At 38.2% G+C, this 27,633-nt stretch overlaps 3 protein-coding genes and 1 non-coding gene across 4 annotated transcripts; 3 read left to right on the top strand and 1 right to left on the bottom strand.

The window, feature by feature from the left end:
* The first annotated feature begins 4,134 nt into the window (after nt 1-4,134).
* LOC129504421 (keratin-associated protein 4-4-like) lies at nt 4,135-5,422 on the top strand. The gene has a single exon (XM_055317127.1). The coding sequence runs from the start codon at nt 4,135-4,137 to the stop codon at nt 4,960-4,962; it is 828 nt and encodes a 275-aa protein (XP_055173102.1). The 3' UTR covers nt 4,963-5,422.
* Nucleotides 5,423-10,220: 4,798 nt separating this feature from the next.
* On the bottom strand, nt 10,221-10,327 carry LOC129518146 (U6 spliceosomal RNA). Its single transcript, XR_008666128.1, has one exon. It is a non-coding gene; the product is annotated as a U6 spliceosomal RNA (small nuclear RNA).
* Nucleotides 10,328-13,936: 3,609 nt separating this feature from the next.
* Nucleotides 13,937-15,102, top strand: LOC129504461 (keratin-associated protein 4-7-like). Its single transcript, XM_055317155.1, has one exon. The coding sequence runs from the start codon at nt 14,006-14,008 to the stop codon at nt 14,609-14,611; it is 606 nt and encodes a 201-aa protein (XP_055173130.1). The 5' UTR covers nt 13,937-14,005; the 3' UTR covers nt 14,612-15,102.
* A 10,533-nt stretch (nt 15,103-25,635) lies between these two features.
* Nucleotides 25,636-26,446, top strand: LOC129504534 (keratin-associated protein 2-3-like). The gene has a single exon (XM_055317260.1). It carries the CDS (start codon nt 25,704-25,706, stop codon nt 26,106-26,108), a length of 405 nt encoding a protein of 134 aa, XP_055173235.1. The 5' UTR covers nt 25,636-25,703; the 3' UTR covers nt 26,109-26,446.
* The last annotated feature ends 1,187 nt before the right edge of the window (nt 26,447-27,633 follow it).

Consider the following 27,633-nt stretch of genomic DNA (forward strand, 5'->3'; position numbering starts at 1 on the left):
TGACCATGTAGATATAGTACAATTTCCAAGAAACAGAGGAAAAGGAAAGAGAATAAAGTAGAAAAATTTTGCTAATTGCCTACAAGTATTAAAAGATCTGATGTTGAAGCAGTGGGGAATGAAGAAGTAACTAAGGAATTTCAATATTCCATAAAATAGGGAGTCAAGTGACAGTTGCCAGAAAATCAGTCTCGTGAAGTATCATATATGAATGTTTATTTAACATTCATTCAATAAACATTTATGTTTATTTGTAGCTGTTAGTACAAAATATAAACCTTCCTAAATATCAAAGATGTACTGAGAAAGAGAGAATAAAAGCAATGAAGGATTATACATAAAGACAGAAAAATAGAGGTAAAGATGTAGGTATGTAACATATATATTACATATGCCTAACTCACTATATGTTGTATGTCAGTCTTCATTATATATTATTCATCACTATTCACTATGAGATATATATATGTATATATCTCATATATATGTATAAATATATATATATATATATATATATTATATATATATATATATATATATACATACATACACCAAACTACATATATAGGGATGCCTGGGTGGCTTAGCGGTTGAGTGTCTGCCTTTGGCTCAGGGCGTGATCCTGGGATCTGGGATTGAGTCCTACATTGGGCTCCCTGCAAGGAGCCTGTTTCTCTCTCTGCCTATGTCTCTGCCTCTGTGTGTGTGTGTCTCTAATGAATAAATAAATAAATCTTAAAAAAACCAAACTACATATATAATAAAAACTACATACCTAAAGCCAAACATATTGATCAATTGATCATATCAGTACATGTAATAGGCTCAACCCACCTATAAAAAGAAAAGTATTTTCTGATTGGCTAAAATATAAAAACCCCAACACTGCTGTATACAATAGATACTATAAAACAACATGTTCCAGAAGGTTAAAATTAAAAGAATAAAGACAGAAAGGAAGACAGAACATGAAAGACTCCTAACTCTGGGAAACGAACTAGGGGTGGTGGAAGGGGAGGTGGGCGGGGGGTGGGGGTGACTGGGTGATGGGCACTGAGGTGGGCACTTGACGGGATGAGCACTGGGTGTTATTCTATATGTTGGCAAATTGAACACCAATAAAAAATAAATTTATAAAAAAAGAATAAAGACATATCATAGAAAATGTAAGTAAAAGAAAGCAGAAGTCACAATTTTTACACCAAACAGATTAGATTTATGCTGAAAAGCATTACAGGACACAAAGTGGTACACTTTATTATGGTAAAGGCTACAGTGAAAATACAGCTACAAAGCTAAACTTCAGAAACAGAAGGTGATGCAAGAATAAAAATACACAAGCCAAAATCAAAGACTAACACATTGTACTTACAGAACCTGTGAAAAAAATTAATAAAATATGAAATAACTACACATAAGGTAGATCTTATAGATATGCATCAAATTCACAATCCCCAAGATAAAAAATATACTTCTTGTTTTCAAGTGCACGATATTATTTTAATAGTGAAAGTCTGAAAACAACCCAAATGTCAATCAATAGGGGGATGACTAAATAAAGCATATTATGCCAACAGAATAGGACATTTTGTGGTTGAAAATGAAATGAAGAATATCTGAACTATACTACTGTGAAATAACATAACTCTGGGATAAATTGTTAAGTGAAGCAAAGCAAGTTGGAGCAAATTATATCTAGTGTAAAATCATTATCTAAGAAACAAAGGAGACACACTATGCAAATGCAAACACACATATATTTTAAAAAGCAATGAAAGGGAAAACCTTAGATATAAAAATGATTCTCTGTGGGGGACAGAAGGAATAGAAATAGCAAGACTTCCTTAAATATGCCTCACTTTGTAGAATTTACTTTGGAACCATAAATAATTTGCATAATTGTGAAATTACATTTAAATTTAAAGGTGATTCCCAGAAATTATTTTTTTAAAAAGCCCCTGGTGATGTGCTCTATCCCATGCATGATGAAAATACTGTAAGTTTCAAATGTTTACTTCCGGTGTCTCCATCCAGCTGGAGACAATCACATTCAGGTCACAGTAGATGTGCAGAGTTTGAGTGTTTCACAATGTGATATCAAACCTAAAGGAGTAGAGATGAGGCTTTAAAAAAAGAAGAAGAAATGTCAAGGAAAACATAAGGGAGGAGGGAGCCATCTGGGCTGGAACTTAAAGAGAGAATAAAGAATTGCTGAGTTGATGTGGGAGGATGAACTTTCTAAGATGTAACAGTACAATCAAAGGTATGCACTTCATGGGATTTAGCAACCGAATACACCTCCATGTGAACTGTTCAAGAATAGTAAGTACCTCATGTGCTTTTTGAGGGAAAAAATCAACACAGTAATTACAGTAATTACAAAGCATTCAGCAGACTATTTGGCACATGGCAAGCACTCACAAACTCAAAACAGAGAACCTCTGCAATACCTAGTTTTTCATTGTAAGTACATGTATCTTAAATACATAATGCCTATTTTGGACACCAATTCTTTTTTTTTTAAATATTTTATTTATTTATTCATGAGAGACACATAGAGAAAGAGAGAGAGGCAGAGACACAGGCAGAGGGAGAAGCAGGCTCCATGCACCGGGAGCCCGACGTGGGACTCGATCCCGGGTCTCCAGGATCGCGCCCTGGGCCAAAGGCAGGCGCCAAACCGCTGCGCCACCCAGGGATCCCTGGACACCAATTCTTTGATGCTTTGAATATTTTCCAGAATCTTGCCTTTCAATATACTATATTTAAGTGCCTATACAAACAGCAAGACTTATCTGTTTACATCTTCTTAAGCAGAATGACTTGAATTTGAATTATTGAAAGAGCACAAGAAACAGATGCTTTAAATAAAACCTTCCATTGTAATGCAGAATCTATTACATATGTTGGCCAACCAAAACAAAGGTCAAACCCATTCATCTTTAGCATACTATATGTGGAGAAGGTTCCTGAAGGAAAAAAATCATTTCTGAAAATGGTTCTTTCATTGAAAAGGAATGAGTCAAAGCTATATCTTGAGGTACAGTCATTACAATGAGTTAGTGCCCCCTAACTCTGCAATCATCCAGGAAACACAGTCCAGTCCTCCTCATCCATTGTACACAAGTAACCCCAGTGATGAATCCTTCTATTTCCTTATCAGCACTTCACCTGACAGTAGCATTCATTTTCCTACTTTGACAAAAAAAGAGAGAGAGTTGGCACTGAGATAGCCATCCTAAAAATACGATTATGGAAAAAAAAGAATGAAATCCATGATCATATTTCAAGGATGGTTATCACAATGTCAAACTCTTTCTCTTTTTTTGTCAAAGTAGAAAAATGCATGCTACTGTCAGGTGGAGTGCTGATAAGGAAATAGGAGGGGTGCCTTGGTGGCTCAGTCAGTTATGCATCTGCCTTTGGCTTAGGTCATGATCCCAGGGTCTTGGGATTGAGTCCCACATCGGGCTCCTTGCTCAGCAGGGAGCCTGCTTCTCCCTCTCCCTCTGCCACTCCCCCTGCTTTCTCTCTCTCTCTCTCTCCCTGTCAAATAAATAAATATAATACTTTTTTTTTTTTTTTACAAAAAAGGAAATAGGAGGAAAGACTCATCACTGGGTGAAATAGGTGATGGGGATTAAGGAGTACACTGCCTTGATGAGTACTGGGTGATGTATGGAATTGTTGAATTGCTACATTGTACATCTGAAACTAATATGACACTGTATATTAACTATAATGGAATTAAAATAAAATAAAATATGATCATGGAGTAGTATACAAAAGTGGGACACATGGAAAAACCCAGTAACTGAATATCATGTGACAGCTCCAACTTAGAAGATACATTAGAGAAAAATTCGAAAATGGTTCAATGAATCATAACACTGCAGAAAAGGGTAAATTATGCTTTACTTAGATATTGGCATATTTAACCTGATAAACATGATTATTAGTAACACTAATTGTTTCCTGGTAGGAAAAACAACAAGAATGTTGCTCATGGTAACATCAGCTACTCAGCAGAGTATAAAAGGGGACAGAGGTAAGGAAACATTCAAAGTCAAGAAACCACCCTACTGGAAACCCACTCAAATCCACCTGTGGAACCCAACTCCTTTCACTGACACCATGGTCAACTCCTGTTGTGGCTCTGTCTGCTCTGACCAGAGCTGTGGCCAAGAGACCTGCTGCCGTCCCACATGCTGTGGTTCCAGCGGCTGTGGCTCCAGCTGCTGCAGGCCCAGCTGCTGCATCTCTAGCTGCTGCCGCCCCTCCTGCTGCCAGACCAGCTGCTGCAGGACCACCTGCTGCCGCCCCAGCTGCTGTGTGTCCAGCTGCTGCCGCCCCTCCTGCTCCAGTTCCAGCTGCTGTGGCTCCAGCTGCTGCAGGCCCAGCTGCTGCATCTCTAGCTGCTGCCGCCCCTCCTGCTGCCAGACCACCTGCTGCAGGACCACCTGCTGCCGCCCCAGCTGCTGTGTGTCCAGCTGCTGCCGCCCCTCCTGCTCTAGTTCCAGCTGCTGCAGGCCCAGCTGCTGCATCTCTAGCTGCTGCCGCCCCACCTGCTGCCAGACCACCTGCTGCAGGACCACCTGCTGCCGCCCCAGCTGCTGTGTGTCCAGCTGCTGCCGCCCCTCCTGCTCTAGTTCCAGCTGCTGTGGCTCCAGCTGCTGCAGGCCCAGCTGCTGCATCTCTAGCTGCTGCCGCCCCTCCTGCTCCAGTTCCAGCTGCTGTGGCTCCAGCTGCTGCAGGCCCAGCTGCTGCATCTCTAGCTGCTGCCACCCCTCCTGCTGTGGCTCCAGCTCCTGTGGCTCTAGCTGCTGCCGCCCTTCCTGCTGCCCCTCCTGCTGCCTGCGCCCAGTCTGTGGCCGGGTCTCCTGCCACACTACCTGCTATCGCCCCACCTGTGTCATCTCCACCTGCCCCCGCCCCATGTGCTGTGCCTCCTCTTGCTGCTGAGCCCCCTGCCCTGTGACCACCACCTCTGTTTACCTCTGCCCCACAGACGTAGACTCTTTTTGGTGCTCACCATTAGGACACATGAAGTGGGGTTAGTAATGCTCCACTGAGTTGGGTCCCACGATTCCAATGAGCCCATCACTGTCCCACTGACTCTGTAAGCATATTCTGGCCTCAGTCCAAATTCTACTTCTGGATCTTTCCCTTTCATTCAAGTATGAATTTCCTTACAATATACCAACTGTTGTATTGACTAATTCTTCCTAAACTCTCCTTAACTGTGGGGCACCAACTCATCAAGTTCAAGGAGCTAAAGTTTAATTTCAGTATTTCTACATTACAGATATTTATAGCCTCTCTCTTAATTGTCCAATGGATTCTTTTTTATAATTCTTATTCTCCAAATTGTCCTATGTTATAACTCTATGTCAAAATAAACTACCACTTTCCTGTATGAAAATTCAGTGTGACAGTACTCTTCTTTAAGATTTTCAATACAGTCTGGACAACTATATTTTACCTACACATGGACAGACAAAATGGTTTTGTCAATTTTACAATAGAGGGAGAGCCCACCTTAGTCATAGCTTCAGTTTCACTGGCAGTCTCTTGAGTTCTTAGATAAAATAGATATTCTTGGGAATCCACATATAAAAATCAGAAAAAAAATCTCTTTTGGAAAACCCGCAAGCAATTAACGCTCCCTGGGCATTTTTTCCATATTATGTATCTGTGAAAGCAGCTAATAGTAGTTATAAGGAAAATAAAATTGAATGTAGCTGGGAACAACTGATGATTTGGGAAAACATAATGAAAAGCTAAGGGTCATAAATCAGAGTTTAAAGGACAGCTCTAAAAGCCAAAGGTTTCACTGGCAACATATAAATTGACTCTCATAGAGGGCAAATAGAGCTGAGGACCAAGGCTAGGACTTCATCAGGGGAGGAGCAGAGCTCCAGAGGTGATTGATCATTCAACCTAGGTAGTTTTGCCATGCCAAGGTCTGGGCCCTAACTGGAGAGACAGGGACCCTGAGATATGAGATGGCGACATCTGAAGTGGTGCATTTGTAGATCTTGAGTCCCCTAAATTCCCTTGAACACTCTGTGCTTGCAGAAGTGATCCAATTTCTTTCATGTCATATAGCGCCACCTCCATTCTTGAAGATGATGCAGAAGCTTCAGTCTTGAAAGACAAATAACACAAGCTCCCCTCACTACCTTCTCCCACCTCTCTTTGTCATAGACCAATAACTACAATTAAGTTACACAACTCACCCAGAGAATGGCTGAGCTTGTTTTTTTAAATATTTTATTTTATTTTATTTTTTATTGGAGTTCAATTTGCCAACATATAGCATAACACCCAGTGCTCATCCCATCAAGTGCCCCCTCAGTGCCCGTCACCCAGTCACCCCCACCCCCCACCCACCTCCCTTTCCACCACTCCTTGTTCGTTTCCCAGAGTTAGGAGTCTCTCATGTTCTGTCTCCCTCTCTGATATTTCCCACTCATTTTCTCTCCTTTCCCCTTTATTCTCTTTCACTATTTTTTATATTCCCCAAATGAATGAGAACATATAATGTTTGTCCTTCTCCGATTGACTTATTTCACTCAGCATAATACCCCCCAGTTCCACTCATGTCGAAGCAAATGGTGGGTATTCCTCGTTTCTAATGGCTGAGTAATATTCCATTTTATACATAAACCACATTTTCTTTATCCATTCATCTTTCAATGGACACCGAGGCTCCTTCCAAAGTTTGGCTATTGTGGACATTGCTGTTATAAACATCAGGGGTGCAGGTGTCCCGGCGTTTCATTGCATCTGAATCTTTGGGGTAAATCCCCAGCAGTGCAATTGCTGGGTCGTAGGGCAGGTCTATTTTTAACACTTTGAGGAACCTCAGTTCCTCAGTTTTCCAGAGTGGCTGCACCAGTTCACATTCCCATCAACAGTGCAAGAGGGTTCCCCTTTCTCCACATCCTCTCCAACATTTGTGGTTTCCTGCTTTGTTAATTTTTCCCATTCTCACTGGTGTCAGGTGGTATCTCATTGTGGTTTTGATTGGTATTTCCCTGATGGCAAGTGATGCGGAGCATTTTCTCATGTGCTTGTTGGCCATGTCTATGTCTTCCTCTGTGAGATTTCTGTTCATGTCTTTTGCCCATTTCAGGATTGGATTGTTTGTTTCTTTGGTGTTGAGTTTAAATTTTTTTTTAATTTTTATTTATTTATGATAGTCACATAGAATGAGAGAGAGAGAGAGGCAGAGACACAGGCAGAGGGAGAAGCAGGCTCCATTAACTGGGAGCCCGACGTGGGATTCGATCCCGGGTCTCCAGGATCGCGCCCTGGGCCAAAGGCAGGCGCCAAACCACTGCGCCACCCAGGGATCCCCCTCTTTGGTGTTGAGTTTAATAAGTTCTTTATAGATCTTGGAAACTAGCCCTTTATCTGATATGTCATTTGCAAATATCTTCTCCCATTCTGTAAGTTGTCTTTTAGTTTTGCTGTTTCTTTTGCTGTGCAGAATCTTCTTATCTTGATGAAGTCCCAATAATTCATTTTTGCTTTTGTTTCTCTTGCCTTCATGGATGTATCTTGCAAGAAGTTACTGTGGCCAAGTTCAAAAAGGGTGTTGTCTGTGTTCTCCTTTAGGATTTTGATGGAATCTTGTCTCACATATAGATCTTTCATCCATTTTGAGTTTATCTTTGTGTACGGTGAAAGAGAGTGGGCTAGTTTCATTCTTCTGCATGTGGATGTCCAATTTTCCCAGCACCATTTACTGAAGAGACTGTCTTTCTTCCAGTGGATAGTCTTTCCTGCTTTGTCAAATATTAGTTGACCATAAAGTTGACACTTCTGGATTCTCTATTCTGTTCCATTGATGTATGTGTCTGTTTTTGCGCCAGTACCACACTGTCTTATGACCACAGCTTTGTAGTACAACCTGAAATCCGGCATTGTGATGCTCCAAGCTATGGTTTTCTTTTTTAAGATTCCCCTGGCTATTCGGGGTCTTTTCTGATTCCACACAAATCTTAAAATAATTTGTTCCAACTCTCTGAAGAAAGTCCATGGTATTTTGATAGGGACTGCATTAAATGTGTAAATTGCCCTGGGTAGCATTGACATTTTCACAATATTAGTTCTTCCAATCCATGAGCATGGAATATTTTTCCATCTCTTTGTGTCTTCCTCAATTTCTTTCAGAAGTGTTCTGTAGTTTTTAGGGTAGAGATCCTTTACCTCTTTGGTTAGGTTTATTCCTAGGTATCTTATGCTTTTGGGTGCAATTGTAAATGGGATTGACTCCTTAATTTCTCTTTCTTCTCAGTTTCATTGTTAGTGTATAGGAATGCCACTGAAATCTGGGCATTGATTTTGTATCCTGCCACACTGCCAAATCGCTGTATGAGTTCTAGCAATCTTGGGGTGGAGTCTTTTGGGTTTTCTATATAGAGTATCATGTCATCTGCAAAGAGGAAGAGTTTGACTTCTTCTTTGCCAATTTGAATGCCTTTTATTTCTTTTTGTTGCCTGATTGCTGAGCTAAGACTTCTAGTACTATATTGATTAGCAGTGGTGAGAGTGGACATCCCTTTCGTGTTCCTGATCTTAGGTAAAAGGCTCCTAGTGTTTCCCCATTGAGAATGATATCTGCTGTGGGCTTTTCGTAGATGGCTTTTAAGATGCTGAGGAATGTTCTTTCTATCCCGACACTCTGAAGAGTTTTAATCAGGAATGGATGCTGTATTTTGTCCAATGCTTTCTCTGCATCTGTTGAGAGGATCATATGAATCTTGTTTTTTCTCTTGCTGATATGATGAATCACATTGATTGTTTTATAAGTGTTGACATAGCCTTGCATCCCGGGGATAAATCCCACTTGGTCATGGTGAATAATCTTCTTTTTTTTTTTTTTTGAATAATCTTCTTAATGTATTGTTGGATCCTATTGGCTAGTATCTTGTTGAGAATGTTTGCCTCTGTGTTCATCAGGGATATTGGTCTATAATTCTCCATTTTGGTGGGGACTTTGTCTGGTTTTGGAATTCAGGTGATGCTGGACTCATAGAATGAGTTTGGAACATGCTTTAGTAGAATAGGTATGGTTTCTTTTATAAACGTTTGATAGAATTCCCCCTGGGAATCCATCTGGCCCTGAACTGAGCTCAATGGGAGACTATATCCCAAAAGATCTGTAGGACCCAAAGACTGCTTCATAGATTGTGGTGTGCTTTTCCATCAAGAGGCTCATACTGTCCAGTTGTTTCCCCTTTTTTGATGTTATCAGCTATTGATGATCATTGCCTAGAACCATTATTTCATTTAGGCATAGCAAAATCATGATATTGCAATTCTATTATTCCTCTGCCTGCCACTTATTAGCTGGGATAATTCCATAAGTCAAAACTTCTCCTCATCAACATTTAGTAATCCAGAGGAATAGTATATACAGAAAAAGCAAAATAATGTTTGATTCTTTCCTTTTATTTACCAGTTTGCATCCTCCAAGGGTGATGAGTTTTTTTTAATTTGCATTAATATGAACTCATGGATTTCAATACACTTGATTGTGAAACAATCCATTGAAGCTCATATCCCTCCATTGATGCTCAAATAAGGAATTTCAAGTTGGCCTCCAAGTCCTTTCAACATGAATCTAGTAATCTTTGAAAATTCCTTGGTTTTTCATATAACCAGATATTGCAGACTTGTCTGTACATTTCCTTCCCCAGACTTCTAATCAACCATTTCTCCAAGGAGCTCCAGTTCCTTTCCGGAGGATACAGTATGTGAGACCATGAATTGAAATATGTGGATGTTCATTACTACTAAATCACTTTCTGTTAGCTTTTTTAACATTCACAACTAGAAAATATATATTTATATGGTAAACCATGTCATGAGTTTCTACTGATTAAATCAATACCACCATCAAAGTAATGAACATCTATCACCCACATTGTAATTCCTTCCCATCCCCTGTTCCCAGGCAACCACCAATCCACTGTCACCATAAATTTGTTTTCATTTTCTAGAATTTTATGGAATACTACCATTGTGTACTCTATCTTGCCTGGTTTTTCATTCAGTATAATAATATTGAAATTCATGTTGTGTGTATCACTAGTTCATGTATTTTTTTTTCAGTTTCTTTTTTTTTTGTATTTTCCAAGTTCATATTTTACTTTAGTCCATTCCTCTGTGTCCATCTCTCTCCCATGAACGTGAGTGTGTGCTCTTTCAAAAATATGAAACGCTTCATGAATTTGCATGTCATCCTTGCACAAGAACCACACTAATCTTCTCTGTGCTGTTCCAATTTTAGTATATGTGCTACCCAAGTGAGCACTAGTTCATTTCTTTTTATGACTGAGAAGTTTTTCATAGTATAGAGACATGCCATTTGTTTATCTACTGACCTTTTGGTGAACATGTGGGTTGTTCTCAGACTTTTTGGATTCAAATAAGGTCTCCACGAACATTTGTGAACAAATCTTTATAGTGACGTAACGTTTTATCTTTATTTTTAAAATTTTAATTCCAGTGTAGTTAACATACAGTATTGTATCAGCATCAGGTATATAATATGTAACTCAGCAATTCCATATATTACTCAGTGCTCATCAAGATAAGTGTACTCTTAATCCCCTTCACTTATTTCACACATCCACCTACCACCTCTTCTCTGGTAACTATCTGTTCTCTATAGTTAAGTCTTTTTTGTTTGTTTGTTTGTTTGTTTGTTTGTTTGTTTCTCTGCCTCCCTCTTTGTTCTTATGATTTTTTTTTATCTCAGCTAAATACTTTGGGGTGGAATGGCTAAGTCATATAGTAGATATATCTTTAACTCTTTTAAAAAACATCAAACTGTTTTTACAAAGTGTGACATTTTATGTTCCTTCATTGTATGAAAGTTCCAATGGCTTCATATCATCACCAATACTCCATAAGGTCAGTCTTGTTAATGTTAACCACTCTAGAGTATATATGGTGTTAATCTTTTTATGGTTTTAAGGGGAATTTTCCTACAGATTAATGATGTTAAACATCTTTTCATTGGTTGACTTTCCATCTACATATTTTCTCTGGTAAGGGTCTATTCAAACCTTTTGCTCATTTTTTGTCGAGTTGTTTTACTTCTTATTTCTGAGTGGTAACAGTTCTTTATATGTTCTGTATACAAATCCCTTGTGGGATATATGTTCTGTTAAGCATTTTCTCCAGTGCGTGGCTTACCTTTAATTTCCTAAACTGTATCTTTTTTAAAGTTATTATTTTAATTCCAGGTGGTTAACATAGTGTTATATTAGCTTCAGGTATACAATAGTGATTTAAAATTCCATACACCATCCTGTGCTCATCACAACAAGTGCATTCCTTAATCCTCTTCACCGGTTTCATCCATCCTCTACCCTCTGGTAACCATCAGTTTGTTCTCTATAATTAAGAGTCTACTTTTTTTATTGGTTTCTCTCTCCCTCTTTTTCTTCCCTTTGCTTATTTGTTTTGCTTCTTAAATTCCAGTTATGAGTGAAATCACATGGTATTTGTTTTTCTCTGATGACTTATTTCACTTAGCATTAAACTCTTGAGCTCCATCCATGTGTCATTGCCAGTGGCAAGGTTTCATTCTTTTTTGTGGCTGAATACTTTTCCATTGGAGATATATACCACATCTGCTTTATCCATTCATCTATCAATGTACACTTGGGCTGCTACCATATTTTGGCTACTGTCAATAGCACTGCTATAAACATAGGGGTGCATGTATCACTTTGAATTAATGTTTTAGTATTTTTGGGGATTAATGCGATTATTTGATGGTAGAGTAATTCTATTTTTAACTTTTTAAGGAAACTCCATAGAGTTTTCTACAATGGATACACCAGTTTGCATTCCCATCAATAACATGGGAGCCTTCCCCTTTCTCCCCTTCCTCACCAACACCTGTTGTTTCTTCTGTTGTTGATGGTAGCCATTCTGACAGATGTGAGTGAGGTGCTCTCTCATTATAATTTTGACTTGCATTTCCCTGATGGTAAGTAATAATGAACACCTTTTCATGTGTCTGTTGGCTGTCTTCTTTGGAGAAATGTCTGCTCATGTCCTCTGCCCATTTTAATTAGTTTATTTGCTTTTTGGGTGTTGAGTTTTATAAGCTCTTCATATATTTTGGATACCAATTCTATATCAGACATTATCATTTGCAAATATCTTCTCCTATCTTGGAAATTGCTTTTTAGTTTTGTTGATTATTTCCTTCACTGTGCACAAGCTTTTTATTTTGATGTAATCTCAATAGTTCCATATTTGCTTTTGTTTCCCTTGCCTCAGGAGACAAATCTATGGGGAAAAAAGCTGTTATAACCAATATCAGAGAGGTTACTGCCTAAACATTATCTTCTGAAAAGAATTTTTTTTATTTTGATGGAATCCAATTAATTGATTGTTCTGGGATGCAATTAAGTTGATTTAACAGTTTGAGCCTTTCAAAACTTGCTTATAAGCTGTGTGAGGATCAGAACAGCTTTTGAGAAGTGGTATCCTGTATAACTTCATTTCTATTCCTATGTGGGAGACTGGACATCTTTATATGATGAAGAAAGATGTGCATCTTATTTTTCATTTGGAATGGGGTAGATGTCAAGAAAGACATTAGAAATGAGTTGATATCCAGACTGGATATTTATATATGAGCAAGAGTTTGTTAAATTGACAAGGGAGAAAGCACATTAACACAAATGAAACCTCTATATATAGGTATGAGGGAGGACATGGGATTATTACTCCTCATAACTCTTTGAATATTCTAGGAAAGAACCATCTTCCTTATTGACTATATTATTTCAATTTATCTAAGCCTCAATTACCCAATGTCTGAAGAATTAGGAACAATCCTGACCACCTCTTAGAAGCCCCTGTGAAGTATAAATAAGGTAACAATTACAGAAGACTCAGAAAATTCCTGACACACAACAGGCACTCAAGAATAGTAATTTTTAGCATTATCTCATATTTCATAAGTGTATACACTTAAATAGATAATTGTTATTTATCACACAATGTTCTACATGCTTTCCAAACCGCTACATATGTGTCCTTTGTCTTATTGAAGTGCCTATAGGACACAAATTAAAGCTTAACTCCTTAGATCTCATTTATATCAAACAAAATACCTCAAACATAACTTTTTGAGAGACAAAAGCTCAGAATATAAATATTCAACACACATATTCAACTGGGTATATTCATCTACCAAAATAAGAGAAAAAACACTCCTTTATTATACCCTCTCTGAAGAACATGTTCATAATAATTTAATAATTTTTAAAAGAACCTATCCATGCCAATGAGTTTTTTTACTGTGTAAAATTAGTGAATCATTGCATTATAACTTTCAAATCGAATAGATCCAATAAGACAAAAGAGATAGGTACTTTGCTAGGATCTTTTGTACCTCACTGACCATCATAAAATCCAAAGGAATCACAGTATTCCCTACTGAACACAAGTGATTGTCCACCCCCGCCCCCCAAGATGGCTCTTTCACCCTATTTTCCTACCAGCATTTCATATGACTTGTTAACCTCTTGGATAGAAGATTTAGTTGACATAAAATCCATTCTCAACATATTATCCTGGAGTTAAATACATAAATGAAGATTTAGCACTTGTAAAATCCAAAGAAATAATGTCATAGGATGAGTATACTTTGGAAGACACATCAGACAAGGAAAGAAATATGGAAGCTGATTCACTTGGTTTTAACCAAATCATATAGCTTACAATACAACAGGAGAAGGAAATGGAGCCTTTTCTATATATAGGTATATTTACCAGATAAACATAATTATCTAATTTACTAAAACTACATGATTTTCTATTAGGATAAACAACAAGAAGAGTTGTCCTGCACATGGTCCTAGTGGCCCTCAGCAGGGTATAAAAGTGACAGATGGCAGGGGAGATCACACTTGAGAACTTCATTCTTCTGGAAACCCACCCAGAGCCTCCACCCTCTGACACCATGGTCAACTCCTGTTGTGGATCGGTCTGCTCTGACCAGGGCTGTGGCCAGGAGACCTGCTGCCACCCCACCTGCTGCCAGACCACCTGCTGCCGCCCCAGCTGCTGTGTGTCTAGCTGCTGCCGCCCCTCCTGCTGCCAGACCACCTGCTGCAGGACCACCTGCTGCCGCCCCAGCTGCTGTGTGTCCAGCTGCTGCCGCCCCTCCTGCTCTAGTTCCAGCTGCTGTGGCTCCAGCTGCTGCAGGCCCAGCTGCTGCATCTCTAGCTGCTGCCGCCCCACCTGCTGCCAGACCACCTGCTGCAGGACCACCTGCTGCCGCCCCAGCTGCTGTGTGTCCAGCTGCTGCTGCCCCTCCTGCTCCAGTTCCAGCTGCTGTGGCTCCAGCTGCTGCAGGCCCAGCTGCTGCATCTCTAGCTGCTGCCGCCCCTCCTGCTGTGGCTCCAGCTCCTGTGGCTCCAGCTGCTGCCGCCCCTCCTGCTGCTGCCCGTCCTGCTGCCTGCGCCCAGTCTGTGGCCAGGTCTCCTGCCACACTACCTGCTATCGCCCCACCTGTGTCATCTCCACCTGCCCCCGCCCCATGTGCTGTGCCTCCTCTTGCTGCTGAGCCCCCTGTCCTGTGACCACTATTTCCATTTACCTCTGCCTCACAGATAAAGACCCTTCTTTTGTGCTGAGTGTTAGGACACATGGAGTCTGGTTAACATCATTCAACAGTTGAGCCTCATAATTCCAGGGATCCCACCACCATCCCATTGACTCAGTACATTCTGGTTTATGTTAAGCTCCTTCCATTATTATCTTTTCCTTTCAGTATTGGCACCAAATATGGATATTAATTTGTAACCTATCAGCTAAAAAATTATCCCATTCCTCTAAATTTGTCATTCTTCCTTATCACTTTGGGGCTCTAGATTATCCTTCCTAACAAAATGATTATCTGCAACTCCTGTGCCATACTGATTTGACACTCTCTGATCTGAGGTTCAGTTATACCCTAAGACCTGGGGGTCCAATTATGTATTTTCTGAAGGAGTGAATTTCTTATGTCTTGTTGCTTCTCTGCTTTTAATAAACTTTTCTACAGATAAAAATTCATTGGCCTTATTCTCTATTGTTTTCATGATCATTTTTCTCAGTAACTAGACAACTATATTTACATGATGATACAACTCATGCTGAAACCACTTCAAGGGGCACCTGGGTGGCTCAGTGATTGAGCATCTACCTTTGGCTCAAGTCGTGATCCCAGGATCCTGGGATTGAGTCCCACATTAGGCTCCCTGCAGGGAGCCTGCTCTCCCTCTGCCTATGTCTCTGCCTCTCTCTGTGTGTCTCTCATGAATAAATAAATAATAACATATTTTTAAAAAACAAAAAAAGAAATCACTTCGAGACTAAGTGCTTTATCAAATATAGATAATTTAGGATATTGGAACAAAGCAGCACATGTATATGTGTATGTGTACATGAATATGTCTTAATATTCTAAACTGGGACAGACTTAATTCATGTCTTTAGCTCTATTTATTATTCAATTTTAATTTTTACTGAGATATAATTGACATATAACATTATATTAGTTTCAAGTGTACACCATAATAATTTGATATTTTTACATTTGAATGAATGACCACACTAAGTCTAGTTACTGTCACCATAGAAAGTTACAAAAATTCTTTTTCTTGTAATGAAAACTTTTAAGATTTACTCTTTTAGCAACTTTCAAGCATGTGATACAATAGTATTGACTATAGTCATCATGCTAACATTGCAACCCATTACTTATTTATTTTATAACTGGAAGTATACATCTCTTGGCCATCTTCACCCATCCCACCCTCTAACCCCACTCCCCTCTGGCAACTGCCAATCTGTTCTCTGTATCTATAAGTTTTGTTTTGTTCATTTGTTTGTTTGCTTAGATTCCACATGTGAAATGATATAGTATTTTTCTCTGACTTATTTCACTTAGCATAATGTCCTCAAGATCCATCCATGTTGTTGCAAATGGCAAGATTTCATTCTTTTTTATGGCCGAGTAAAATTTTATTATATATATTTATATTTATATATAAATAAATATATAAATATATTATATATATATCACATCTTTTTTATCTATTCATCCAGTGATGGATATTTAGGTTGTTTCTGCATCTTGACTATTGTAAATAATCCTGCAATGAACATAGGGATGCATATGCATATATCTTTTTAAATTAATGTTTTCATTTTATTTGGATGAATACCCAGAAGTAGAATTGCTGGATAATATAATATAGCAGTACTATTTTTAATTTTTTGAAGAATCTCCATATTCTCTTCCTGAATGACTGCACCAATTTACATCCCCATCAACAATGCACAGGGTTCTTCTTGAAGCTATGCTTTGGAATCACACTTTTGGGAAATCCCTCCTTCTATTACATTCCCATAAACCCTATGTAGAAAAGTTATAATGACAAATTTAAACATTAATAACATATTTTTAAGTGAAAATCTTAACAAAATTACATAAATACAATAAAAACAAGAAGTTTAATAAAAGCAATTATATAAACAAAGATTTAAAAACTAATGAAATAGAAAGTCTCATAAAACTAATCAAAGAGAGAGAGAGAAAAAGAAGAATGAACTTAAAGAATGACAAATAACATTATATTTGAAAGGGAAATAATCAGCTCCTAAAAGAGTAGAAACTTTTAAAGAACATATTAGAACATTATGTATAAGTTTATTCCAATATGTATGAAAATTATGATTGAATTGACTGTAAGATATAAATTAATAAATGAATTCCAGAGGATATACAAAACATAAATAAGCCAATAACCATTAAAGAAACTATACCTATGACACAAAATCCATCCTTTATATATACTGATATTAAAAAGCCAGACCCCCCCCAAAAAAGCCAGACCCATGTTGATTTATAAGTAAGTTTACTAAACTTTAAAGCTCTCTCCCATTCCAACTGGGAAAAGAACAGAAGAAAGGAAAATCTTTCCAGTTCATTTTTAGTAAAACAATAATATTAAAAATATAGAAGAACAGTGTGATAAAAGAAAACTATAAGCCTATATTATTGAAGGTCATAGATACAAAATTCCCATAAATACTAGTAAGTGAAATTCAGCAATATATAAAAGGAATAACACATCACAACCAACTAGAGTTTGTCCCAGATATTCAGGAATGCTTCAAAATTAGAAAATATTTAAATAAGCTTGTTGGTACTAGCACATTAAAGGTGAATAACTACAGGATTATATCAATAGCTGTGGGAACATAATTCAATAATATATATTAGTCAGGGTTCTCCAGAGAAACAGAACAGGAAATAGATATAGATATAAACACACATTCATATACATAAAGAGAGAGAGAGGGAGACACATTTATTTTAAGGAATTGGTTTATGTGATTACAGAATTTGAGAAGTCCCAAGATCTGCACTCAATAAGCTAAAGATCCGGAAGAGTTGACAGTCTAAATTCCAGTTCAAAAGCCAGCAGGCTCAGGACCCAAGAAGACCCAATGTTTCAGGAGAAGACTGATGTTAAGAGAGTCAGACAGGAGTTCCTTTTTAAGCAAGGTGAGGGACACCAGCCTTTTTTGTTCTGTTCAGACTTTTGATTGATTAGATGAGGCCTACCCACATTGGAGACAGCAATCTGCTTTATTCAGCCTACCGATTTGAATGTTAATCTTACCCAGAAACACTTTCACAGGCATGCCCAGAATAACGTTTGTCCAAATACCTGGGCATTCTATGGACCAGTCTAATTGACACATAAAATTGCCTATCATAACAGCCATTTACTATTAAGATTTGTGTGGAATCAGAAAAGACCCCGAATAGCCAGGGGAATTTTAAAAAAGAAAACCATAGCTGGGGGCATCACAATGCCAGATTTCAGGTTGTACTACAAAGCTGTGGTCATAAGACAGTGTGGTACTGGCACAAAAACAGACACATACATCAATGGAACAGAATAGAGAATCCAGAAGTGGACCCCCAACTTTATGGTCAACTAATATTCAATAAAGGAGGAAAGACTATCCACTGGAAGAAAGACAGCCTCTTCAATAAATGGTGCTGGGAAAATTGGACATCCACATGCAGAAGAATGAACCTAGACCACTCTCTTTCACCATACACAAAGATAAACTCAAAATGGATGAAAGACCTAAATGTGAGACAAGATTCCATCAAAATCCTAGAGGAGAACACAGGCAACACACTTTTTGAACTCGGCCACAGTAACTTCTTGCAAGATACATCCACAAAAGCAAAGAAACAAAAGCAAAAATGAACTATTGGGACTCCATCAAGATAAGAAGCTTTTGCACAGCAAAGGATACAGTCAACAAAACTAAAAGACAACCTACAGAATGGGAGAAGATATTTGCAAATAACATATCAGATAAAGGGCTAGTATCCAATATTTATAAAGAACTTATTAAACTCAACACCAAAGAAACAATCCAATCATGAAATGGGCAAAAGACATGAACAGAAATCTCACAGAGGAAGACATAGACATGGCCAACATGCACATGAGAAAATGCTCTGCATCACTTGCCATCAGGGAAATACCAATCAAAACCACAATGAGATACCACCTGACACCAGTGAGAATGGGAAAAATTAACAAGGCAGGAAACCACAAATGTTGGAGAGGATGCAGAGAAAAGGGAAACCTCTTACACTGTCGGTGGGAATGTGAACTGGTACAGCCACTCTGGAAAACTGAGGTTCCTCAAAGAGTTAAAAATAGACCTGCCCTACGACTCAGCAATTGCACTGCTGGGGATTTACCCCAAAGATTCAGATGCAATGAAACGCCGGAACATCTGCATCCCAATGTTTATAGCAGCAATGTCCACAATAGCCAAACTGTGGAAGGAGCCTCGGTGTCCATCGAAAGATGAATGGATAAAGAAGATGTGGTTTATGTATACAATGGAATATTACTCAGCCATTAGAAATGAAAAATACCCGCTATTTGCTTCGACGTGGATGGACCTGGAGGGTATTATGCTGAGTGAAATAAGTCAATTGGAGAAGGACAAACATTATATGTTCTCATTCATTTGGGAAATATAAATAATAGTGAAAGGGAATAGAAGGGAAGGGAGAAGAAATGGGTAGGAAATATCAGAAAGGGAGACAGAACATAAAGACTCCTAACTCTGGGAAACGAACTAGGGGTGGTGGAAGGGGAGGAGGGCGGGGGTGGGGGTGAATGGGTGATGGGCACTGAGGGGGGCACTTGACGGGATGAGCACTGGATGTTATTCTGTATGTTGGCAAATTGAACACCAGTAAAAAATAAATGTATTATTAAAAAAATTAAAAAAATAAAAAATAAAACATTCTAAGCAAAATAGGGCTAAAAGAGGACATTTTTATCCTAATGAATGCTATTTATCAAAACTTCATAGCAAACATAATACTTAACAAACTTTAGAAGTATGCTTACTAAACTTTAGACTAAGACAAGAATAACTGATATCACTCCCTGTTGTTCATTGTTATATTTGAGATCCTAGCCAATGTAATCTGATAAGAAAAAAAGCGTTACAGAAAAAAACCCCAAAATTGCTGATATTTGTAGACAATATAGTTGTCAACACAGGAAATCCAAGAAAACCCGCAAACTTGTGCTGAAAAGGGGGTTTAGAGAAGTCACTATATAGAGTACTGACAAACAAAAAACCCAGTAACCATCCTTATAAACTGTAAGAGTCAATTAGCAATTCTAATTTACTAGAAAGGAAGGTTTCATTCACAGTAGGTACAAATATTATAAACTGCTTCAAAATAACTGCAATATTTATTAAGAAAAGCTCCAAATATTATTTGGAAATCTGTATTTAAATGAAGAGTTAATGTCAGGTTTATTACTGGGAAGATTTACTATCACAAATATGTCAATTCTTCCTAGTTGAATCAATAAATTTAATGCATTCTCATCAAAATTCCATTGAGATTTCTTAAGAATATGATTAACTGTTTCTAAAATGCATATAGGAAAGAAAAAGTCCAAAATTAGCCAAAGGAATGCTGAATAAGTAGAAGGGATTTTTCTCTATCAGACATTAAAACTTACAGAGCTATAACATTTGAGGCAGTTATATTGGTGCAGTAATGCACAAATAGATCAGTGCAATATGACAAAGAGATCTGAAACAGACCCAAAGTTATATGGAACCTTAGAATTTGTGATAGGAGGCATTAAAAATCAGTGGAAAGATTATAGAAAATTGAACAAATAGCACTGGGTATGGTATTCAATATGGAAAAAAATCTGTCCCCTCTTATCATGTTTAAAAAATCCAAATGGGTCAAATATTTAGTTGTTAAATAAGAACTTAAAGCTATTAAAAATACATATGAACAAAATCTATTAACTTCAGTATTAAGGGTACTTTAAGACACATGAAAAAAAAAGACACATGAAAAAGAAAACCATAAAGAAAAGATCTATAGATTGGATTTCAATAAAATAAAAAATGTCTGTAATACCCTGTGCTAAATTGGAGAGCTTATATGGCATATAAAACAGATAAATTAATATTACCCATAATAAACATAAAAATCCTAAAATTCAATAAGAAAAGATAAAAAAATAATATATGGGCAAAGCATGCATAAGACAATTCACAAAGAAGGAAACACAAAAGGCCAAAAAGTTTATGAAATGTACTTAACCTCATTAATGAACAGGGAAATTCTATTTAAAACAATAATGAAACAAATTCACACCTATTAGGCTGATAAAAATGTAATATTAATAAAACCAAATATTGGTGAACATGCAAAGAAAAAAGATATCTCATTTATGGCTTGTATGAATGTTTAAGTTGGTATAACTGTTGTTACAGGTTGAATTGTGTCTCTCAAAATTCTTGCTGTTGAAAGTCTAAATTCCAAGGTCTCAAAACGTGACCGTATTCGGAGATAAGGTCTTTACAGAGGTAATCAAGTTAAAATGAGGTCATTAGTATGGGCCTTAATCCAATATGAGTGGTGTCATAATAAGGGGAAATTTGGAGATAGGCATGCACACAAGAAACTGCAGCATTAGCTCACAAATGGAAAAATCTGCTCTTTTTAAAGTATTTTATTTATTTATTCATGAGAGACAGAGAGAGGCAGAGACATAGGTAGAGGGAGAAGCAGGCTCACCACGGGAAGCCTGATATGGGACTTGATCCCAGGACCCCGGGATCACCACCTAAGCCAAAGGCAGGCACTCAACCACTGAGCCACCCAGGCACCCCGAACAATCGGATCTTGAGTTTCTTCTTCATTCTATACCTTCAGGTTTTTACTGTCTTTCTTTCAAGCTCAGAAATTTATTACTTTAAAAATTGTATTCAGAATCCCTATATATATGTAATAAGAGGAAGAATTCATATTAGCTTAGTATCTGTGTTGCTGAAGCCTCTTACTTTAATTTTTTCAAAGATAAAATTTCATCTATTAGGCATTGGAATAATTATAGTAGGCGATGAAATGTAATATCTAATGGAATGTTTGATTAAATCAATAGCTACTTTCATAAAATCAGTGCTATTCCTAGATTCTTTTGAATATTTTCTTTTGCTTTTGGATATCTAATAAGATATCAACATAAATTTATAATAGAGAAATCAGGCAGTCTCATTTTATTTTTTAACTTTTTATTTTAATTCTAGTTAGTTAACATACAGTGTTATACTAGTTTCAGGTGTATGATATAGGGATTCAACACTTCCATACATCACCCAGTGCACATTGTGACAAGTTCATTCCTTAACCTCCATTACCTAGTTCACCTATCCCTCCATCCCCACACCCTCTGATAACCATCAGTTTGTTCTCTATAATTAAGGGTTTATTTCTTGATTTATCTCTCTCTCACTATTTTTGCCTTTTGCTCATTTGTTTTGTTTTTAAATTCCACATATGGCATTTGTCTTTCTCTGACTGACTTATTTCACTTAGCATTATACTCTGTAACTCCATCCATGTCATTGCCAATGGCAAGGTTTCATTCTTTTTTGTAGCTGAATACTTTTCCATTGGAGATATATACCACATCTTTATCCAATCATCAATCCATGGACACTTGGGCTGCTTCTACATCTAATATTATAGTATGTACCCCTTTGAATTATTGTTCTTGTATTTCTTGGGTAAATACTCAATAGTCCAAATCCTGGATCATAAGATACCTTTATTTTTAACTTTCTGAGGAACTTCCATAATGTTTTCCATAGTGGTTGCACAAGTTTGCAAAGTGTTCCTTTTTCTCCGTATCCTCACCAACACCTGTTGTTTTTTCTACTGTTGATTGTAGCCTTTCTGATAGGTGTGAGGTGATCTCATTATAGTTTTAATTTGCATTTCCTTGGTGATAAGTGCTGATGAACATTTTTTTATATGTCTGTTGGCTACCTGTATGTTTTTATATGTCTGTTGGCTACCTGTTTGGTTCTTCTACCCATTTATTAATTGGGTTATTTGTTTTTGGAGTGTTGAACTTCATAAGTTCTTCCTATATTTTGGATACTAACCTTTAGAGGATATGTAACTTGCAAATATCTTCTCCTATCCTGTAGGTTACCTTTTAATTTTTTGTTTCCTTGGCTATGCAGACACTTTTTATTTTGATGTAGTCCTGATAGATTATTTTTGCTTTATTGCACCTACCTCAAGAGACCTATCTAGAAAAAAATTTGCTATAGCAAATGTGAGAGATATTACTCCCTGTGCTGTCTTCTAGGATTTTTATGGTTTCAAGTCTCACATTTAGGTCTTATATCCATTTTGAATTTATTTTTGTGTTTGGTATAAGAAAGTGGCCTAGTTTCATTGTTTTGCATGTTGCTGTCCAGTTTTTACAACAGCATTTGTTGAAGAGACTGTCTTTTCCCCATTGGTTATTCCTTCCTGTTTTTTTTGAAGATTAATTGACCATATAGGTGTGGATATATTTCTGGATTTTCCTTTCTGTTCCATTGACTGATGTGTCTATTGTACACCAGTACCATAGTGTATTAATTACTGTAGCTTTGTGATATAACTTGAAGTCTGGAATTGTGTTGTCTCCAGATTTGCTTTTCTTTTTTAAGACTGCTTTTGGCTATTTGAGGTCTCTTGTGGTTCCAAACAAATTTTGGGATTGTTTGTTCTAGTTCTGTAAAAAATGCTGTCAGTATTTTGATAGGGATTGCTTTAAATGTGTAGATCAGGAAGTCCCTTTTTAAATCAATGACATTCCCTGGTTGACCAGGAAGAGAAGGAAGAAGAGAAATAAAAGTTATGCAAATGAATGGAAATGCAGTGAACATCTAATTTGACTTTTTAGAAGTCTTCGTCCAAGCTTCACAACAAAGATTCCTAAAATAATTGATGCATTGCTCTGGTAGATTAGATTATTCTTCATTAATGGTTACTCTCTTCCCCTTCTCACCCCTCTAGAAGTATCCTCACCCACTCTCCCACCCTGTGACTTTGACTTCACCATGTGATTTGCTTTGGCCAATGGGATGTTAGAGGACATGATCCATCAAAGACTTGAAATATGTCTGCATGACTGCATTGTTGCCTCATGCTATGCCATCAGAACCAAGGCTCTGTCAATTAAAATACAGGACACCTCACTAAATTCTAATTTCAGATAAATAACAAATAAAATTGTGATAAAAGTATGACCCTTGCATATTCAAACTTATACTAAAGATTTATTTGTTTATCTGAAATCCAATTTTAACTGGGCACCTGTATTTTTATTTGCTAAACCTGGTAACTCTAATTCAGAAGTAAGTCCCAAACCAACCCACTACCAGAAGCCAGACCACACTTAATCAGCCAAAACCCAAATGACTTGCAGACACATGACCAAGAAAAAATATCTGTTATTGTATATTCTGAGAGTTTGTGGTTGCTTGTTATGCATTACAGCTGACTAAGTCAACCATGGCGGCAAAGAGAAACTAGCCTGCATGTATTTCTAGCCATATTATCTCAGACAATTACTTAGTCTACACACTAAAAATCAACTAATTTTGTAGAAGAAGAAAAGAGAGAATTGTGGGATGAAGAGATTAGAGAATGAATTTGATATAATTCACATCTATAATATCTTCCATGATATCACTGAAGCAGAAATAAAATTAATTCCTCCATGAAAACAATAAAAAGTGTCTCCATTTAAACTCAAGGTAATAATTTTAGGACATTTGATTGATGGTTTGTAAGCTCCAGGTCCTTTCTTTCATTACAGAAAGTAAGTGGGGTTGATGAAACTTTTTCCCTTCAAATCCAAAGGAAAAATATAGCTCTATTTTATAAGTAAAAAGTAAATTTATGGAACTCATCACAAAGGGCAAGGTATGGGGTGAAGTATAAATAAAAACAATTAAAGGAATTAGACAAGCACATTATCTCACAGTGCCACAAAGTGTTGTCAACCTGAACTGGACTACACTTTGAACATTCCATAACAGGCAACCCCACACCTCCATCCACTAATAAACCAAGCTCTGTTGATCACGCCTCAGAAAGAAACCTCTGCACTGGTGCATAGATCTGACCCAGCAGACAAGTCCTGAGGCCCTTTCAGATTATCTCTCATTGGTAGACGACATTTCTCTGACTTTCCCACTATCACTTTTAATGATGCTTACTTAAAGACTTGAGATAAAAATGGGGGGAATACTTGAGATCTTCTCTTTCCTGCCTGAAGAGTATGGTCTACTGAACCTGATAAACATAAAGCTCATAGTAGAGGCTGCTTACTAAGAAGTGAAGAGACCTAGACCCCTTTGTGTAACTGTGGTGAACCCACATGACGTCTCTTGTAAGATGAGGGGATAAGCCTATATATTCTCTATAGTCCTTTCCTAAAATCTACACATGTGATATTAATCCTGAATAAATTACAAAGATAAAAATTGCAACAGATCCTTAATGAAAACTTTACAGTCAAGGTAGAGGATGAGTTTGGTTTGGAAGGAAGAGGAGGGCATTCCAGATGAATGGGGAGACAACAACCAGGCCCCACTGGGGAAAAGTGACTAAACCAAGGTGGCAGGAGTCTAGGATATCATGTGGTCCCGCCTCATCTGAAAACCACAAATCTGCCTCTTAGTGAGTCGTGGAAGGAGACATCTGGGAAGCAGAAGTCTACTGGCCTGCATGAGAGTGTTGCTATTAACCTATTACTATTAGGGGCATGGGTGTAAATAAGGCAAGTCACTGTTTGGGTGGTAATTATGTGAGTCTTTGAAGTCCAGGAGTAAAATGCTGACTTCAAGGCCAAAGGTCAGAGTGATTAGATACTATTCTGGTTTAGAAACACATTCTTCTCTCTTGTATGAGTTAGGAATACTTCAATAAAAATTCATCAGAACTGAATCTAATGTGTAGATTTGGTTAGAATAAACAATATAGAAGACAAAGGAATGTTTGTGGTTGTATGCATGGATGTGTACAAGGTAAAGAGTTAAAAAATATCATTTGCTCAATGCTAACTCCTCACTTAATTGGATAGAAGATTAAGAAATGATCATGTGTCCAGAAGGGGTCATCAGCACCTGGGCAGGGTATATAAAGGGCCCAAAGCAGGACAAAGACATTCACACCTGACAACACCCAAATCCTCTCACCAGTCCAGACCTAAACAGCCCCACATATCACCATGTCCGGCTCCTGCTGTGGTTCCATCTGCTCCTCCCAGGGCTGTGGCACAGAATGCTGCCAGCCCTCCTGCTGCCAGCCCTGCTGCTGCCGCGACCCCTGCTGCTGCCGCCCCGTGAGCTGCCAGACCACTGTGTGCCGCCCCGTGACCTGCACCTGCCGCTGCACGCGCCCCATCTGTGAGCCCTGCCGCCGCCCTGTGTGCTGTGACCCCTGCTCCCTGCAGGAGGGCTGCTGCCGCCCCATCAGCTGCTGCCCCACGTCCTGCACTGCCGTGGTCTGCCGCCCCTGCTGCTGGGCCTCCACCTGCTGCCAGCCCATCTCTGTGCAGGCGCCCTGCTGCCGCCCCTCCTGCTGCCAGCCTGCCCCCTGCCGCACCACCTGCAGGACCTCCCCCTGCTGCTGAAACCCCCACCATCTCCAAAGAGCAACTCACTGGAGCCTAAGCACCTATTCTGCATTTTAAGAAAGTGGAAAGAAAAATAGATATTTTTCATAAAGCAACAATAGTCATTTTTACATCCCACCATTTGGATACACAAGCAGATATCCATTGCCATCCTCAGCCAAATTACCAAGTGCCTCCATAAGCAGATAACACCATGGATGGTAAATCTTTCTTCAGAAGTCCTCAGAGTGGACTTTGCAAACCCACCCTGAACTCCGAAGGCGGCTCAAACCCTCCCTGCCACCTTTTGCAATGTGCTGCTTGCTTGTTTTCAATAAATTAATTTTTCCTGTAAACTTCCCTGCTCTCTGATTCATTCAGCAGTGCATGTTTATTAGTGTACATAGCTGAGCAGACAAGGAATAGGAAGAAGGATGACATGACAGAGAAGATGAGGAAAACAGGAGAGAAAAAGGAGAGGTGCTAAGAATCGTGGTACGAGTCTTGGAAGGTGGTACAGGATGGCCAGACTAGTCCTCTGACTGCTTACATGGGTAGAAAATCTGTCATATAGGGTTCTTCGGTCTCTTCCCTTCATCCACATGTCCAGGTTCATATCTCAGCATGCCCCACTAAGTTTCACTGCAAATAACACAGCTCACAGTAACTGGCACATGCCCTGCAGTCCCATATGTCCTTGCTCTTATCATGTTCTTTCATTTATCTGGAGTATTTTTTTCACCTACCACTTCCCTCCACTAACACTGAGTCATTTCAAAGATTCAGCTCAGCCTTCTGTAATTGTCCTATCCTAACCCCTGTATCACATAAACACATGAACATGTGTGTGCATGTGTACATGCATGTGCACACACACAGAGGTTAGGTGGCCCTAATATGTGCCAATAGCATCCTATGTTTACCTCCCTCCCCATAAGGCATTATCTTGAGATGATCTATTTCTCTGTCTCCAATGAAGGGGTCACAATTTATTTATTCTGACTTTCAGTATTGAGCTCAATGTTTAGAATATGGTTGGTACCTGATTTCTATTTGTTATGTCAAACAAAACAAGAAAGTAATTATCTTCTTTACAAGAATTATAAAAGGTAAATATTTTACTTAAAACAGAATCTTCAGCATCATCAGCATAACTTAACTTCTTTGACATTCAGGTTTCCTCATTTGCCAAATGGGAAAGTTAATACTTACCAATGTAGATTGCTGGGAAAGTTAAATGACCTTATGTATGTAAAGTGCCTGGCACACAGTATTCACCCAGTACCATTCACTGATATTCCTTGCTCCACATTTGAACATCACTGTATCAAAGGGGCTTAAAAGATGTTCTATTCATTACATATTATGTCACCGAGAATGGGAGAAGGCTGAGGGGAAGGCTTTTTGTTTTTTCAAGATAGTCCACATCCACTGGCAGAAACAGATTTCCTAATATAACAAAGCATATTCCTAAGATTTCCTAAGTATAAGAAAGGAGGAAAAAAATTCATCATCATATTGAGGCCAACTCAGACTGAAAGTG

Source organism: Nyctereutes procyonoides, unplaced genomic scaffold, assembly GCF_905146905.1.
Source record: "Nyctereutes procyonoides isolate TBG_1078 unplaced genomic scaffold, NYPRO_anot_genome, whole genome shotgun sequence".
Lineage (NCBI taxonomy): Eukaryota > Metazoa > Chordata > Mammalia > Carnivora > Canidae > Nyctereutes > Nyctereutes procyonoides.

Bases quoted from the DNA above. Each gene is read 5' to 3' on its own strand.
- LOC129504421 (XM_055317127.1), top strand. From the start codon at position 4,135: ATGGTCAACTCCTGTTGTGGCTCTGTCTGCTCTGACCAGAGCTGTGGC.
- LOC129504461 (XM_055317155.1), top strand. From the start codon at position 14,006: ATGGTCAACTCCTGTTGTGGATCGGTCTGCTCTGACCAGGGCTGTGGC.
- LOC129504534 (XM_055317260.1), top strand. From the start codon at position 25,704: ATGTCCGGCTCCTGCTGTGGTTCCATCTGCTCCTCCCAGGGCTGTGGC.